The sequence below is a fragment of the Quercus suber genome, unplaced genomic scaffold (assembly GCF_002906115.3).
Source record: "Quercus suber isolate HL8 unplaced genomic scaffold, Cork oak 2.0 scaffold_268, whole genome shotgun sequence".
NCBI classification, from domain to species: domain Eukaryota; kingdom Viridiplantae; phylum Streptophyta; class Magnoliopsida; order Fagales; family Fagaceae; genus Quercus; species Quercus suber.
Window position 1 is genome coordinate 255,626 of NW_027069724.1, and position 16,052 is coordinate 271,677.

At 31.2% G+C, this 16,052-nt stretch overlaps 1 protein-coding gene across 1 annotated transcript; it reads left to right on the top strand.

Annotated features, from left to right (window-relative positions):
* The first annotated feature begins 1,086 nt into the window (after nucleotides 1–1,086).
* LOC112001012 (uncharacterized) lies at nucleotides 1,087–15,299 on the top strand. The gene is made up of 9 exons (XM_065781471.1): nucleotides 1,087–1,705; nucleotides 2,014–2,166; nucleotides 3,838–3,984; nucleotides 6,774–6,860; nucleotides 7,087–7,215; nucleotides 7,368–7,625; nucleotides 7,847–7,975; nucleotides 10,215–10,534; nucleotides 14,499–15,299. The coding sequence occupies exons 1-9, from the start codon at nucleotides 1,150–1,152 to the stop codon at nucleotides 15,111–15,113; spliced, it is 2,394 nt and encodes a 797-aa protein (XP_065637543.1). The 5' UTR covers nucleotides 1,087–1,149; the 3' UTR covers nucleotides 15,114–15,299.
* Nucleotides 15,300–16,052: the final 753 nt, after the last annotated feature.

A 16,052-nucleotide genomic window follows, 5' to 3' on the forward strand; every position in this document is an offset into this window, starting at 1 on the left:
TTATACGTACGAGCAAGCACAACAGGGGAAAAAAACCAGAAAAGCTAACTAACTAATCAATCCGTGAATCAAGGAGTTAGTTGCAGATATTATGGAATTAATTAATGCCTAATGTACACGTGTCTGAACCTAGCTTCTCCTTATCAACTAATTCTTCCTTCATCAAACCTTCACTAATCTCCTGCATGTGAAGCTCACCTGCCTCAATGCTCTTCTTACTTTTCTTCTTAACAGAAACAACGTGCAATATCTTTTAAGATCCAAAGTAACAAAAGTTAGTTTCGAAACAAATCGTGAAACACACATACAATAGCTTAAAAAAAATGTCTCCATTTTGTATAACGTTACCTAATTTAATTTATAGTAGACATCTTTAAATTTAAAGGGCCAAGTTCTCAACATAAAGCAGTTATTACTCCTTTATTTTCTCCATTCTTGGAATAAAAAATAATTATTCCTCTCTCTCTCTCTCTCTCTCTCTCTCTCTCTCTATATATATATATGTATGACTTTTGATGGCTCAATAAAAATTTTCTTCTTGGCATGTGGCATAAAATAATTATTCATAATTTCCTTCTCTTTCTCTAAAATTTTTATTTTTCTCTTTCAATGGCTCAATAAAAATTTTCTATACAGTCGTACCCGTACATGTGAGTGTTCCATTTGACGTTCAACCAATGGCAACATGTCATATGTTCTTTTTTATTTTTCTTTTTTTTCTTATAAAGTAATCAAAGTTATCATTATTATTATTATTATTATTATTATTATTATTATTATATATATAAATACGATAAATCTAGCCATATAACATTCATTCCATGAATTCAATAATAATAAATTTCACTAATTGAGCTGATTGAGACTACAAATAAAAGTTTATAAAGAAAAAAATAGACAAGAATCTTATAACTTAACTGGCACTCTTTTGGTGTTTCTAATAAAAACATTATTCTCATTGTATCTATTGAATTATCAAGGAATAAATAAAATAAATACTAGAGTCAAATTGAAGATTTTTGTTCATCTCTCTTGATCCCCTCCCCTATGGTTATTTATAGCCCGATAACTTATCCACATTACCAGCATTGCTAGGCTTATTCGTATATCAAATATTTTTGGTCATTTTTCACAGTTGTGAGAAAGAAAATGGCAGAAAATAGGGCGAAACAGGATGATGATGAGCTCGCCATCGATTTGCACAATAATACAATGACAGGTGAATGGGAGAAGGTTGTTGATATGTATGAGGAACACCAAACCAAAGCCATTTCCGCCAGGATCAACAAGTCAGGGGACACAGCATTGCACGTAGCTGTGTCCAATGCCCCAGAAGACATCGTACGTAAACTTGTAAGTGTAATTACCAAGGTTTCGGAGTTCGGTCTATGGACAAAAAACAATATAGGGAATACCCCTTTGCATGTGGCGGCATCAACTGGGAAATTTTTCATATGCATACTCCTTGGTCGAGCACTTCGCGGTTCTCATGAGGTTCAAGATTTGGTGCTTAAAGATTTATTTCATAACAATTTTGGTGAGAGCCCTCACTTCTTAGCCACTTCTCATGGTCACAAACCAAACTTCCTTTATCTCGAAAGCCTCTGTCCCTCCCCCGATTTGAAACAAGGCCAAAGCAATCCCCTCTACAGAAGAAAGAATGGTGATACTATCCTTCACTGTGCCATCAGCTGGGAGTATTTTGGTGAGTATATACTTTTGCTAAACTTTTTTGACAAAACCAAATTATGAATTTATGTATACTACAAAGCCAAACTTCCATTAATTTGAGATACAGAGAATGTAACAAATGGTTGTCACTTGTTCTAATCAACATCTTGAATAATTGTGTCTATTTGTAACAAAATTCTAGAAAATTTTGTAACACACTCGTGAGTCGTGACTATAGTCAAATTGGGCAACTAATGGAATACTGTTTTCTTTTTCTTTTTTTGAGAAAGTAATGGAATACTGTTGAAGCCTATTTAAATTTTAAATTATTGTGCTTCCCAGATTTGGCATTTGAAATACTTGAACTGGACCATACACTTGCTTATTCTGTGAACGAGCTTGGAATCACCCCTCTGCATCTCCTAGCAAGTAAGCCTTCGGTCTTCAAAAGTTGTTGCCACCTTAAATTGGACTGGAAGAGCATCATTTATCATTGTAAGTGTTACTCAATTGTCTAGCTGCAAATCACAAGCTTTCTTTAATGGTGGATATCCGGCCGAGTTCTACATACATCATGAGTACTCCTGTTTGTTTTGCTAAGCGTACATTATACAAACATCGGGACATATGTATTTAATTTTTTTTTTATCCGTACTTTTAAATCTTATATATACACCAAAAATAAAACTAACATTTATGATTTATTCAGTATTAACAAAATCTAAATAACAGAAAAAACCCAAAATAGTTATTTCCTAATACATTTAAACTCAGCTATTTATGACCTATCAAAATTAAAGTCCTTTTTTTAAATTAAAAAAAAATCCCGAAATCTTTATGATTGCTTATATATTATATGCTATAATGATTCCTCTTTCTATTTATAAAATTAAAGATTCCGTTAGAAAGTCATTTTATTGCTTCATGACTAAAATGTTTCTTTTGTGGTTGTAATAGAAACAAGAAGAATAAATACAAGCATAACCACTCTATAGATAAGTTGATATATTATTTTAATTTCTTGGTCTTTAACAATCATTAGCACAATTCAAAAATATTTCAAAATTTTTTAAAGTACAAATGTCAAACTAAATTAGGATCATAATGGTGATGTTCCATTTTTAGTACTATTTTTTTCCATAATATATGAAGTATTACAAATAATCTATGAAGTCTTGTAGTAATGTTGTTGTTGGGTTAAGATTGCTTGACTTTGTTAATTAATTCAATTACCCAAGTTAATTAATTAGGTTAAATTGCATGCAAATCGTAAAGGCATCAGCAAATCACCAATTAAACTAAATGCAGCGAAAATTAAATTGACATAGTGACTTATTGACAAATAAGGAAAACCTCTCACTCTTCAAAAAAAAAAAAAAAAAAAAAAAGGAAAACCTCTCGTAAGGCAAAAACTCCACCCCAGCAACTTGAATAGATACTATTAATTACAAAGTTCTTCACTTTATCAACCAATGAAGATCAAGAAGCACTTTGTTACAAACCCTATGGTGTACAAACGCAATAACTTCTCACAGAGAAAAATAAACTCTTGGTCTTTATATCCGCATGTGACCTGACAGCTCTTAAAATAAGCTTTATATATGTATAGGGTTGTAAAGATAAAAAAAATCTAAACAAATACAAAAGCTTGGGCAGAATCTCAAATCTGGAAAACTGAAAATCGTAATTTTCGATAGATCAAGATTCTATCAAGTCATCTGTTGAGCTTCTCATTTAGTCTTGATAATATATCTATCGAGACTTAATGAAACTAATTTTCTTCACTTGTTTATTGGATCAATCTTCATGTTTTTAATACGAACACTTGTTGGTCACGTGGCTTTTTTTATTTGTTTTGGATTCTTTGGGTTGAACTTTCAATTTAATTAGAAGGGCAAGTTTTAATTTTGAGAGAGTAAGATATATATTTTTTGGATCAAATTTTAAATGTTATATATCTATACATTACACTAAGGAAAAATAAAAAATAAAAAAAAATAATTTCAAGGGTCATATATATCATCCATGTCTTAAATAATTGTTACGGCACTTTATACATATCTCATTTATCAAATGGATTAATTATTTCGATTTTATTAAGCAAAAAAAATTATTTTGATTTATGTCCTACGTCACCCATCGTTATCCTTTGTTGTTGTGTGAAAGGTACATGGGTTAAAGAGCTCAAAAAGGAAACTGCTACTGAAGAATTGGTTAGTTCTGTTGAGGAAAAATATCGCAGATCTTCCTGGCTCAAATTTCAAAAGGGATGCCAAGAATGCATCTATCCCATTTGGAAAATGGCTCGTGTCGGTATGAACTGAATCTTTTTTCTTTGATTTAAAAGTAGATAACATGATATCAGGGCAACTCGAAAATGTTTAGATGTACGCTAGAGAAGTGAATTTTTGTAGGATCATTTACGGCTCTAGGTTTATCAAATTCATGCAGTTTCTTCTCCATTCATTCATATCGAGGTACAGCACTAACAAGTACATTTGCAATATCGGGCGTTAACATGAATCAAGTAAATAAAAAACACTTTTAAATTTACCAACTTACAGTTTACTAGGATGAAAAATCCTAGTCAATATATGGTAATCTTGTACGTGCTACGTGTATATGTCCACCAACTCAATATGCAATCCAACATAATATGTGCAGTACTCTATGTTATTATTTTTCGCGATTCGTTTCATCTCATATTATAATTTCTGCAGACATTATCTCCTTTAGAATTTTCAATTCTCACCACCCTTAAAACTTACTTTTTTATATTAGTAATCAGCAAATGGACAATAATCATAGCTCATCACTTGCTTTAAGACATCACTCTCTGTTCCTCTTAACTAATTGGTCTCCATAAAAAAAAAGTACCATGTTTATTTGAATTGAAATTGTGACTTGAGATCATGATTTTAATGTAAATAGAAAGTGTGTGTATGGTTGTGTGCAACAACCAGTACTGTACACTAGTACTCCCCCCCCCCCCCCCCCCCACCCCCCCCCCCAAAAAAAAAAAGAAAAAAAGATAATACTCGTCCAGCAACAGAAATAAGAGGACAGCTTAACTCCTGAAGGAATGCAGCACCCAAAGCTATGTTCTTCCCCTTCTCAAACTTGCTCTTCTCTTTTCATCATGTTTATAAAAGTTCACTGTAGAAGGTTATGTCAATGTACCGAAGATATTTGTTTGCGTTGTGTAAATTTTACTTATCTGACATGACTGGCAACTCATTACTTGACTATAAAAAATATTTTATCTTGTGATTGTTGAACATCTAGACTTAGCTTTGCTAAGCTCTTTACGATATTTTGCTAAATCTATTTGATAGCATTGCTGGACTTTTTCTTTGCTTTACTGAACACACCTATTTAAATTTTATTACAATTACTAGATGTCTTTATTCTAGCAGCATCATTAACTTTACTCTGACTTCATCGACATATTATTTAGCATTGTTGGATGAATAATAAAAATTTTATGTGTTGCTTTAATCTTCTCAAACATCCTGCTTTTGAATTTCAATCGTGACATACACACCAATCTTGTTTTACTAGCACTACTAAAAGCGAACCCATGTGATTCTTCACTACTTCTTTTGTCACTTATATCTCTACTAAACAAGCTCTAATATTTTGGATTACTTTTGAACTAATTTTAATGTTCTTAATGTTTCTGTTGGAGGCTTTGTTCATAACCCACCTCTTATTTTATTTCACCTACTAATTACATTATTTTACTATTTAAAGGGAAGCAAAATAGTAGTGGTTAACGGGTGAGACATTAGCATGAGTTCTGTACTAAACAAACCTCCAAAAAATTGATTCTAACGTATCAAAGCACGACACATGTTCAAGCAACAAAAAAACCTCCAAACATATATTTTTTGAAGATAGGTTGAAATTCATTATTAAATTTTTTTTTTTTTTAATTTACACAAGATTGTTGCCCAACAAAAATACATTGTACAGAATGATTATTACTTCAACATACACAGCAGAACCCAAAAACCAGCAAAAAGCAGTGTTGTTTTTTTTTTTTTTTTTTTTTTTTTTTNAGGTGATTTTAAGATCACCACTCCCAAAAATCCACTAATCAACAATCAAGCGGTTATAAGTATAAGGAATCTTACCACTACCTTGGCCTATTCCAAAATACCAACTTACAATTGAACTTTTACTTCAATACCCAATTAAACTTAATCTTATAGTAGTCTTCTTTCCCTTGATGCACAAATCTACAATCTGTAACTAACTCTTTTACATGGATCTTAATATGTGACTAACTCCAGCAACTTGAATAGATACTATTAATTACAAAGTTCTTCACTTTATCAACAATGAAGATCAAGAAGCACTTTGTTACAAAACCCTATGGTGTACAAACGCAATAACTTCTCACAGAGAAAAATAAACTCTTGGTCTTTATATCCGCATGTGACCTGACAGCTCTTAAAATAAGCTTTATATATGTATAGGGTTGTAAAGATAAAAAAAATCTAAACAAATACAAAAGCTTGGGCAGAATCTCAAATCTGGAAAACTGAAAATCGTAATTTTCGATAGATCAAGATTCTATCAAGTCATCTGTTGAGCTTCTCATTTAGTCTTGATAATATATCTATCGAGACTTAATGAAACTAATTTTCTTCACTTGTTTATTGGATCAATCTTCATGTTTTTAATACGAACACTTGTTGGTCACGTGGCTTTTTTTATTTGTTTTGGATTCTTTGGGTTGAACTTTCAATTTAATTAGAAGGGCAAGTTTTAATTTTGAGAGAGTAAGATATATATTTTTGGATCAAATTTTAAATGTTATATATCTATACATTACACTAAGGAAAAATAAAAAATAAAAAAAAAATAATTTCAAGGGTCATATATATCATCCATGTCTTAAATAATTGTTACGGCACTTTATACATATCTCATTTATCAAATGGATTAATTATTTCGATTTTATTAAGCAAAAAAAATTATTTTTTTTTTTTTTTTTTTTTTTTTTTTTTTTTTTTTTTTTTTTTTTTTTTTTTTTTTTTTTTTTTAACCCTGGTCTCCTCTTTCCTTAGTTTCTATAACGTTACTTTTCTTTCTAGTGACTACGAGATGCAGAGACTTACTAAAAAAGAAGATTAAAAGAGGCGGGGATAAGGATGTAGAGAGTGCCAAATCAGAACAAGAAGGTGAGAAATGCATAACGTATAAAGCGAATGTGAGTTGTAATTGTTAGGGAATCCCAAATCAGTTGGTTTGGGATTTAAGATGGGTTTAGTTCTTAGTTGGTCCTGTCCATCTATTAAATTTTTGGGTTTAATAGTTTTCAAGGTACTGCTAATGCGAAAACTTACATGCGCCACTTCCCTTGTTATTTGCAAAATATCTATAAAGAAATAATTGTGTTTTGTACAGGACCCCCAGCTTGTAGTGAAGATCAGGCTTTTCAGAGATGGTTTTCCAAGTACTCTGACATTCTCTTTGATTTAGGCGACAACATATTATTCATTTCGGGCTATAAGTTCATTCATAATCTTCTGAAAGGTATTCACATTGCCACTATATCAGATAATCAAACTACCTACTTTCGTTTTTTCCCCCTCTAACCATATAACCATACCTATATAAACTAATATAGGCATATAATATATTTTCCTTTTTTTTAATATAATTGTTATTTTTATGATTATAATAAGGCATAATGACGATAAAACGGAAGCACGTATATTCTGTTAAAATAATGGAAATATTAATCAAACATACAAAAGATCAAAAAATGTACTTCAACTTCTCAAGCGGAAGGGACCCAGGGCAAGCATCCGTGGTGTGGGAGCACCAACAGGAACCATCCGCAGTCCAGGCTACGGACCCCAGTGCCACGGCTTCCAAAACTGACCAACAGCATAAGAGCAATGGAACGGAAACTGATTCAGAAAAGAAAGAGAATGAAAAAGGTAATTTACTAATCCCCATCTCCTCCATACATGGTACATGAACTAGCTTATTTAAAGAGAGACATGTAGTAGATCTATCTGAGTTAGTTATATATATAAACCGTTATTAAATATTTTAATTGTAATTAGTACTTTTTGGGCCGGATAAAAGTTAATACAAATAAATAATATATGATATGATTTGTGTTCAACATTTGATTCTACCCTTGTGTTATTTCCAGGAAAGAAGGAAACGCCTAAAATGGAAGAGATAGAGACAGCCATATTGCTTGCGGCACAAAATGGTATCACAGACACGGTCAAGAAAATACTCAAAGAGATTCCAATGGCCATTAATGTCAAGAGAGAAGGTAACAACATTGTGTTTTTGGCTGAGAAGAACAGGCAACCGCTGCTGTCTTTACAAAGCGTTAACTTAAATTTTAACATAATACTCACAAGAAAGAGGAGAATGAAAATTTTATTGGAGTAATTCAAACTTACAAACAAATATATCAAACTATTGCCTTGAGAGCTCACTAAAACTTTATTGCTCACACAGTTTCACATCATACATCTATCGCATTTTGTAGAATAAAGTTACAAGAGCTGTCATTATTGTCATGACTCTTTGTTTCATAACAAAAAAATTCTAGAATATGGAAGACTCAAAGACACAAATGTTAAAGAATGATAATAAACACAAACAATCATGAAAAAACAAAAGACACAAATAGTTATGAAAAAAAAAAAAAAAAAAAGACATGAACTATCATGAAATATCAAGAGACATCTTTTGGTTTACCACTTCCAACACTCCGCTTTAAACCAAAAGCATCTTCACACCAAACATTGTCCTCAATCTTCTAAATCTATCAACTAGTAAGGCTTTGGTAAAAACGTCTGCTACCTGCTCTTCTGTATTGCAATACTAGAGCTTCACAACTTTCTATTTCACATAATCCCTGAAGAAATGATACTTCATGTCAATATGTTTGCTCCTTCCATGTTCAACTAGATTCTTAGAAAGTTCTATGGCAAACTTGTTATCCACATAAATAATTATGGATTCTTCTTGTGGGTGATCAAATTCTTTTAATAAATTCTTCAACCATATTGCTTCACTAACAGAAGAGGATGCTGCCACATATTCAGCTTCACGTGTTGACAAAACTACAATACTCTACTTTTTGAACATCCAAGTAAAAGCTGTTGATCCAAGATAGAAAACATATCTAGTAATGTTTTTCCTTTCATCTTGATCACCTCCCCAATCACTATCTGAATACCTATATAATGTGGCATCATTATTATATGAATATAAAATACCAAAATTCATGGTACCTTTTATATATCTTAAGATCCTCTTCCATGACCTTTGCCATGGTTGCTATTGGCATATCCTCCACAGGAGCCTCTTCTCCTCTCTTAGAGTCAATTTTGACTCTAATGCTTGCTCAATGACAACAGAGCTAGAATTCTTTTCCATACGCTGCTCATGCACTTCAAGAGATCCCATTGAATCCTCAATTGAGAGGGTCTCCAAATCTTTGGGCTCTTCAATGGCCACCATGACACGCTCAAATTTATTTGCAAGAGATCCTAATATTTTCTCCACCACATGAACATCTTCATACTTTCTCCATTACTTTTCAAACAATTAACAATTACAAGTAATTGTGAAAAATAATCAAAAATAGTCTCACCATCTTTCATGTGAGCAACTTCAAACTCAACACAGAGAGTTTGCAAACAAACTCTTTTCACACAATCAACACCCTTGAAGAAAATGCCAAGAATCTCCCATGCTTCTTTGCTCAACTTTTCTTTGGCAATTTTCTCAAAAGTTGACTCATCCACCCCTTGATAGAGTAGAAACAATGCCTTCTTGTCTTTCTTCCTCTAATATATCCTTGAGCAAATTTATTTGGTCTGCGTTGTAGGTGACTTGTTGCTCACTTGTGGGTTAAGCTCTCATAGCTCTTGTGATCCAAACAATGGTTTCATTTGAAACTGCTAGCTCTTATAATTTTCTTTCGTCAGTCTAGGAATTTATGGTTGTACCATTTTAGAAGACATTCTCACTAATGGTGTAGACAAAGACTTTAGGCTATAAGAACTTGGCTCTAATACCACTTTGTTGGCTTTACAAAGCATTGACTTAAATTTTTAACAAAATACTCACAAGAAAGAGGGGAATGAAAATTTTATTATAGTACTTCAAACTCACAAACAAAGATATCAAGCTACTACCTTGAGAGGATACTACAATTTTTTCTTTCATACACTTTCACATCATACATCTATCTCATTTTATAGGATAAAGTTATAAGAGCTGTCATTATTGTCATTACTCTTTATTTCATAACAGAAAATTCTAGAATGTAAAAGACTCAAAGACACAAATGTTATGGAATGATAATAGACACAAAAAGTTATGAAAAAGCAAAAGACACAAATAGTTATAGAAAAACAAAAAGCATGAATTGTTATGAAATATCAAAAGGCACCTTTTGGTTTACCACTTCCAACAACTGCATATATATATATATATATATATATAATATGATTTATGGCTAACATTTAATTCTACCCTTTTGTTATTTGTAGGAAAGGAGGAAAAGATAGAGACACCCACATTGCTTGCGGCCAAAAATGGTATCACAGAAATGGTCGAGAAAATACTTAAAGAGATTCCAATGGCCATTAATGACGAGAGCAACAATGTTGTGCTTTTGGCAGCGAAGAACAGACAAACACATGTTTTAAGGGTACTATTCAAGCATGATTTTGTGAAATGTAAACTAATTCATGAAGTGGATGCGAACGGAAACAACGCATTACATCTAGCGGCAGAGCTAGGAGAACAAGAGCCCTGGGTAATTCCTGGGGCAGCATTGCAAATGCAGTGGGAAATCAAGTGGTATGAGGTATGAACTCAAAACGAACTTTGACCTTGATTTTTATTATTAAGCAACTTAATTACCGAAATACCTGACCCCCTATTCACGGAAGCACCTAATTGTGTAATTATAGCACATCATAGCAAATGCCACCACATCTTACAAGAATATTTTTTTTACTCAAATTATTACAACTAGTAAGTTTTCGTGCGATGCATGGATAATGTTATAATATTTTATGTAAATTTGTTTTTAGAAAATATTATACATATATTATAGCATATTTATTATAAAACTTTATTAGTAATGAGTTCATCATAAAAAGTAACAATTATAAATTGCACATATATATTTATTACAATTATTTTGTTCAAGTAATGAGTAATAATGAAAACAACTTGGAGTAATATTGTATAATAAAAGTTGATAAAACTATATTAATTCATTCTATATCATTGATTTTTATTATGTGATGTAATAAAAAGTTTCGTTACGAATTTTTTTTTTTTCTTTAATGCTTTGTTATTGTGGTATGGTGACGCTTGTTGTCATCATCAGTTTCTCCATCTTCAACATTTGAAATTTAGTCCGTCCATATTTGTTCAATTTTTGAGCTTTCATCATTTTTTCATTTTATTGCATCATTTGTGTTAATTACTAATGAATTGGCACCGAGAGATTCTTGATTAGATCTTACAAAGTTTGGACTTTGTCTCTAAGATTTTTCATAGATATTTGCATTTATATTAAATTTCAATGATGTAACAGTTTTTTGTAAATTTTTTATTTTTGTTAATTTTGGAATAGTGCAGCAAAAAAAATTAACATAGCATGTTGAATTGTGTTTTTTTTTTTTTTTTTTCTTCCATACCTTTTTAATCATTTGAAGGCGCATAAAAAATCTTAGCAACTATAATTTTCAAAACCATCTTTTAGATTGAATTCATTCAAATGAAGTAGAGAAATCCATTTTTTTCCTTTTTTTTTTTTTTCAAATAACGTGAGATTCCTTCTCCAATATCAATATTTTTACAATAATTTAAATAAGTTGTACCTTAGTTTATTTTTCAGCAAGATCTGGATCTTGTAGATTTATTTAGGATTTTCTCGGCATCTCAATCAAATATCACAAACTTTGTTTTGTTAGTTGCATTAAAAACTTCAATTTGAATCCTGTATCTAAAGTAGTTTGCAATTGTATATATAGTAGTTATAGTGAGATAGAAAGATTTATTTTTGTTTTACATTTTACACACCAAAATGATCTTGCTTGTAATTTGACATTCCTTTTACAAAGTATGCACAAAATGTAATATCAACTCATTGCAATACCCTAACAGTTCACATCTTGTAATGAACTTTGAAATTAGTATGTATTTTTTAAAATGTAAATAATATGATCTATTATTATTTTTATACATAAATGATAGAGTATAATTTGAAATAATTAACAGACCTTTTTCATAGGATCTCATTCAATGCATTTTATCTTTACTATTGTCTTCATATTATTTAAAGATAAATCCTCCTATGAAATTTTTTTTGCATGTATTTTTGGTATTTCTTGTATAGGATCATGTTTTTAACCATTCCTATCATTAAATTTTTTTTAAAGAAAATATTAAGTTAATGGCATTTTGTGAGATAGTATATGCTCTTTATTAGACTTTTTTGTTATTATAAATTTTAGAAATACGCATTTGTCAATTATTTCAGCAACCTGAGGGATCTCAAGATTTATATATATTTTTGTTACATTGGTCAATGACAGAGAATTTGTCTGCATAAATTGCATAGAATATTATAAATAGACAAAAGCATATTGAATTGAAATTGGGGAAAAATGAAGAGATATTTCATGAGAATGAGATTTTCTAAAAGTATCATCTATACGTGGGGGAGGAAGAAGAGAGTTTGTAAGAGGGTAAGAGTTTTTACTTTGATTTACACGTGAGAATGGTCAAACTTGGGTCATAATATGTAATGTAAGAATTGGGCCTGAGTTTTTCATAAGATTTGGTCTACTTTTTAAAGGTAATCAATTTTATAATAAATAACTTTTGGTCTAATTGGTCTAATTGTCAAGAACAACTCATATCAATATAATAGTAAAAATAAGTTACTATGATCTATTAGGTAACAATAAAAAAAAACTTGATAAAAAGAGATAAAAAATTCTAAATTTATATAATAGTAAAAATAAGTTACTATAATTTATTAGATAACAGTAAAAAAAACTTAATGAAAAAAGGTAAAAAAAGCTAAATGCAATATTAGAGTACCATGTTGCAGGACCTTATGCACTCTCACATGAGAACTCTGATTTTATATATATATATATATATATATATTGATTGATGGGCGAGAATTTAAACCTTTTGAACAAAGGCAAAGCCAAAGGAGCCAATTGTCCCCGTCCATCCAAGAAATTATTAATTTGGTAATACCTGTGAGTAATTAGAATTTGAAGCCCTCCATACTTTTTAATTTAAAATTTTGAAACCTGGACCCTCCATACTTAAACTAGAATATAATTGGACTTTCTTTTTGCTTTTATTTTGTAAAATTTAACATGTTTGTGTGGAATTGCATGTGGAATATACTTCATAACCAACCATAATAGATTTTCTCTGTTATTACAACTAGCATGTAGTCCGTGCTTACACACAGAAATATTAACAATTGTGATGATAAGATGTTTAAAAATCAAATTGGATACATAGCACAAAATTAAACTACAATTAGAAATTAATTTGATTCGATTTGAATTCTAAAATTGAACTTCAACTTAATATAATATATATGATTATATTTTTGTCCACTTTTAACAAATTAACAAAATCTTAATCCAGATACACTAAAAACTATTAAAAAATAAGAATTGATCATTGAGCTTAGAATCTTCTTGGAGGCGCCAATGAAGCGCTAATGTACGAGAGTGTGAAGTAAGGAAAAGTGGGATTGAACATTGTGTTTGAACCCGGCCTTGCTCTGAGAAATCCGTAAGGAGGAGGAGAGGGCAGTGTGTGGATCTAGTTGGTAGAGGTTGAGAGGATGAGACATGGGATGACGATATGGAATTAGGAGAATATGATGTTTTACTTTTATAGTCTTTCTTGTTGGACTCCTTGGTTCTGATTGTGGGATTAGAAGAGTTCCAGACTCTATTGAGATCACCCATAAAAGTGTGTAGGTGAGATGTTTTTGCTTAGACCAATGAGTATTATCATTGTGGTTTTCTTGATTTTCGTGTTAAATGTTAATGCATCATTTATTTGGGCACAAAAATTAAAAAAATTTAGATAAGATACATAACACAAAATTAGAGTTCAATTTATAATCTCTATAAAAGTGTGCAGGTAAGATGTTCTTATTTAGGCTAATGAGTATTATCATTGTGGTTTTCTTGACTTCTGTGTTAAATGTTAATGCATCATTTATTTGAGCACAACAATTAAAAAATTTAGATAAGATACATGACACAAAATTGGAGTCAAATTTATAATCTAATTAGATTTTTTTTTTGAGTTTTGGTCAGGACAAGTGGCAGAAAATTGAGAATCCAATTGAAATTTAATTGGATTTTCTCTCTGCTTCATCTATTATTATTTATATAAATTTGAAGATTCGAACATTTTATGAGTCAACACTAGCCAAAATTTTATGAGTCAACATTAATATTTATCTAACTAATAAAATCATTCCATTCATAACTTAAATTTTGACTTTGAAAACTATATATTTAAAAAAAAAAAAAAAAAGATTATTCATGTGATAAAAACCCTAATTATTAACAATATAGGAGTAATAAATATTGTTACCAAACAAAAAATCAATGAATATGCCATCATTATGTGAGTTTTTTTTTTTTTTTTTTTTTAAGGCTGTTGACATATCCTACAAATTGTTTTTTTTTTTTTTTTTTTGACTGAATATATCCTACAAGTTGATACAGAATTTTACACCTTGGACATATGATCAATTAATGCAGTTCGTAAAAAACAACATGCCGGAACACTTCCGTTATCAACACAACCAGGACAAAATGACCCCTGATGAAATCTTCAACCGCACCCATGTGGAATTAGTCAAACAAGGAAGCGAATGGCTAAACAAAACCTCTGAATCCTGCTCAGTTGTGGCTGCACTCATTGTCACTGTTGCCTTTGCGGCATCGACCACTATCCCGGGTAATATCGACGAGAAAATAGGGAAGCCGAACCTTGAAGACCGATCGGGGCTCTCCATCTTTGCCTACTCCTCGCTAATTGCCTTGTTCTTCTCCACCACTGCTTTGTTCTCGTTTCTCTCCATCCTTACTGATCGATACAAACAGAAAGATTTCCACTTCAAGTTGCCAATAAGAATTCTGATTGGTTTATCTGCGCTCTTCATATCCATTGTGTCGATGTTGGTTTCTTTTTCTGCTGGACATTCCTTTATGCTTGAGAATAAACTGAGAGACAAAACCTTTAACGTATATGCAGGACTGACATGCCTGCCGATAATCTGTTTTATCTTACAACAGCTTCCGCTCTACCTTGATTATGCAATGGCTAACTTGCACGAGGTGCCTCCGTCGAGCTACAAGGCGATTACTCTCTAAGGGTTTCTTCTATATTCTACAACTGTTTGTTTGAACTTCTTTACTTTTTCTTTTTTTCATATCCTACGGGTTTGATGGTTTGCTCTAAGTTTCAAATAAGGTGTTTGCCATTTTAAATTAATTTGGGATGTATTGTATTTTTCGGTGTTTTGTGTGTGTCGTGCAAATGTTGCTGTGTGTGTCTTCGTTGGAATTGAAATTTTAAACTTCCAAAATGTTTGAGTTATGAATGAGTTCGATAATTGAATAATTAATTAATCACTCTCAAATAATTTATGATTTAAGTAGAATGGTTGTGACATGTTATTCTTCTTATGCAAAGTTACACAGCCTCTTTTTTTCTTTTTCTTTTTTTGATAAATTCAATAGTTACAATTGAGGAATGAGGTATTTGAATCATAGACATCTCCATTAAAAGCATTAAGAGTTGTGCTACTTTTCATACACATTAGTTAGTTTCAAAATGATTGTCGTTTACACACTATCAATAATACAATGGAACAACTGCCGTTCGCTATCCATTCTGCTTGATTGTCATTCTATGGGCTGTGTGTCGTTTCCCTAGTGGCTAGTAGCATGTCCTAACTCCTAAGAAGTTACTGCCCATTGCACTGCCAATTTTGTAGCCCATAATTTGGGCCATTGGGCCTATTCTTGTAACAGGACAAAGTCCGTTGTCGATTGTGAAGATGGAGATGGGTAAAATTGCTTCAAATTCAATAAAGTTATTATTTAAAAACAAAATGATATCAAATAAATCGAAGTTAAAAACATATATTCTTTATTAATTGTTGGATAAAGTTAATTACCATAGGAATAACTATTGCATGACAAATGCAATGCTTGGACCTTTGAACTAAACACTTCACATAACAAAAATGGTACACACACATAAGAATTTAGTATATTTTCTGATCTGTTAGTTTTTAAGATCCCCAA

Coding starts and splice junctions, on each gene's coding strand:
- LOC112001012 (XM_065781471.1), top strand. CDS start 1,150: ATGGCAGAAAATAGGGCGAAACAGGATGATGATGAGCTCGCCATCGAT. Junction 3,985..6,773: donor TTGGAAAATGGCTCGTGTCG/GTATGAACTGAA, acceptor TTTTCTTTCTAG/TGACTACGAGATGCAGAGAC. Junction 7,216..7,367: donor CATTCATAATCTTCTGAAAG/GTATTCACATTG, acceptor GATTATAATAAG/GCATAATGACGATAAAACGG.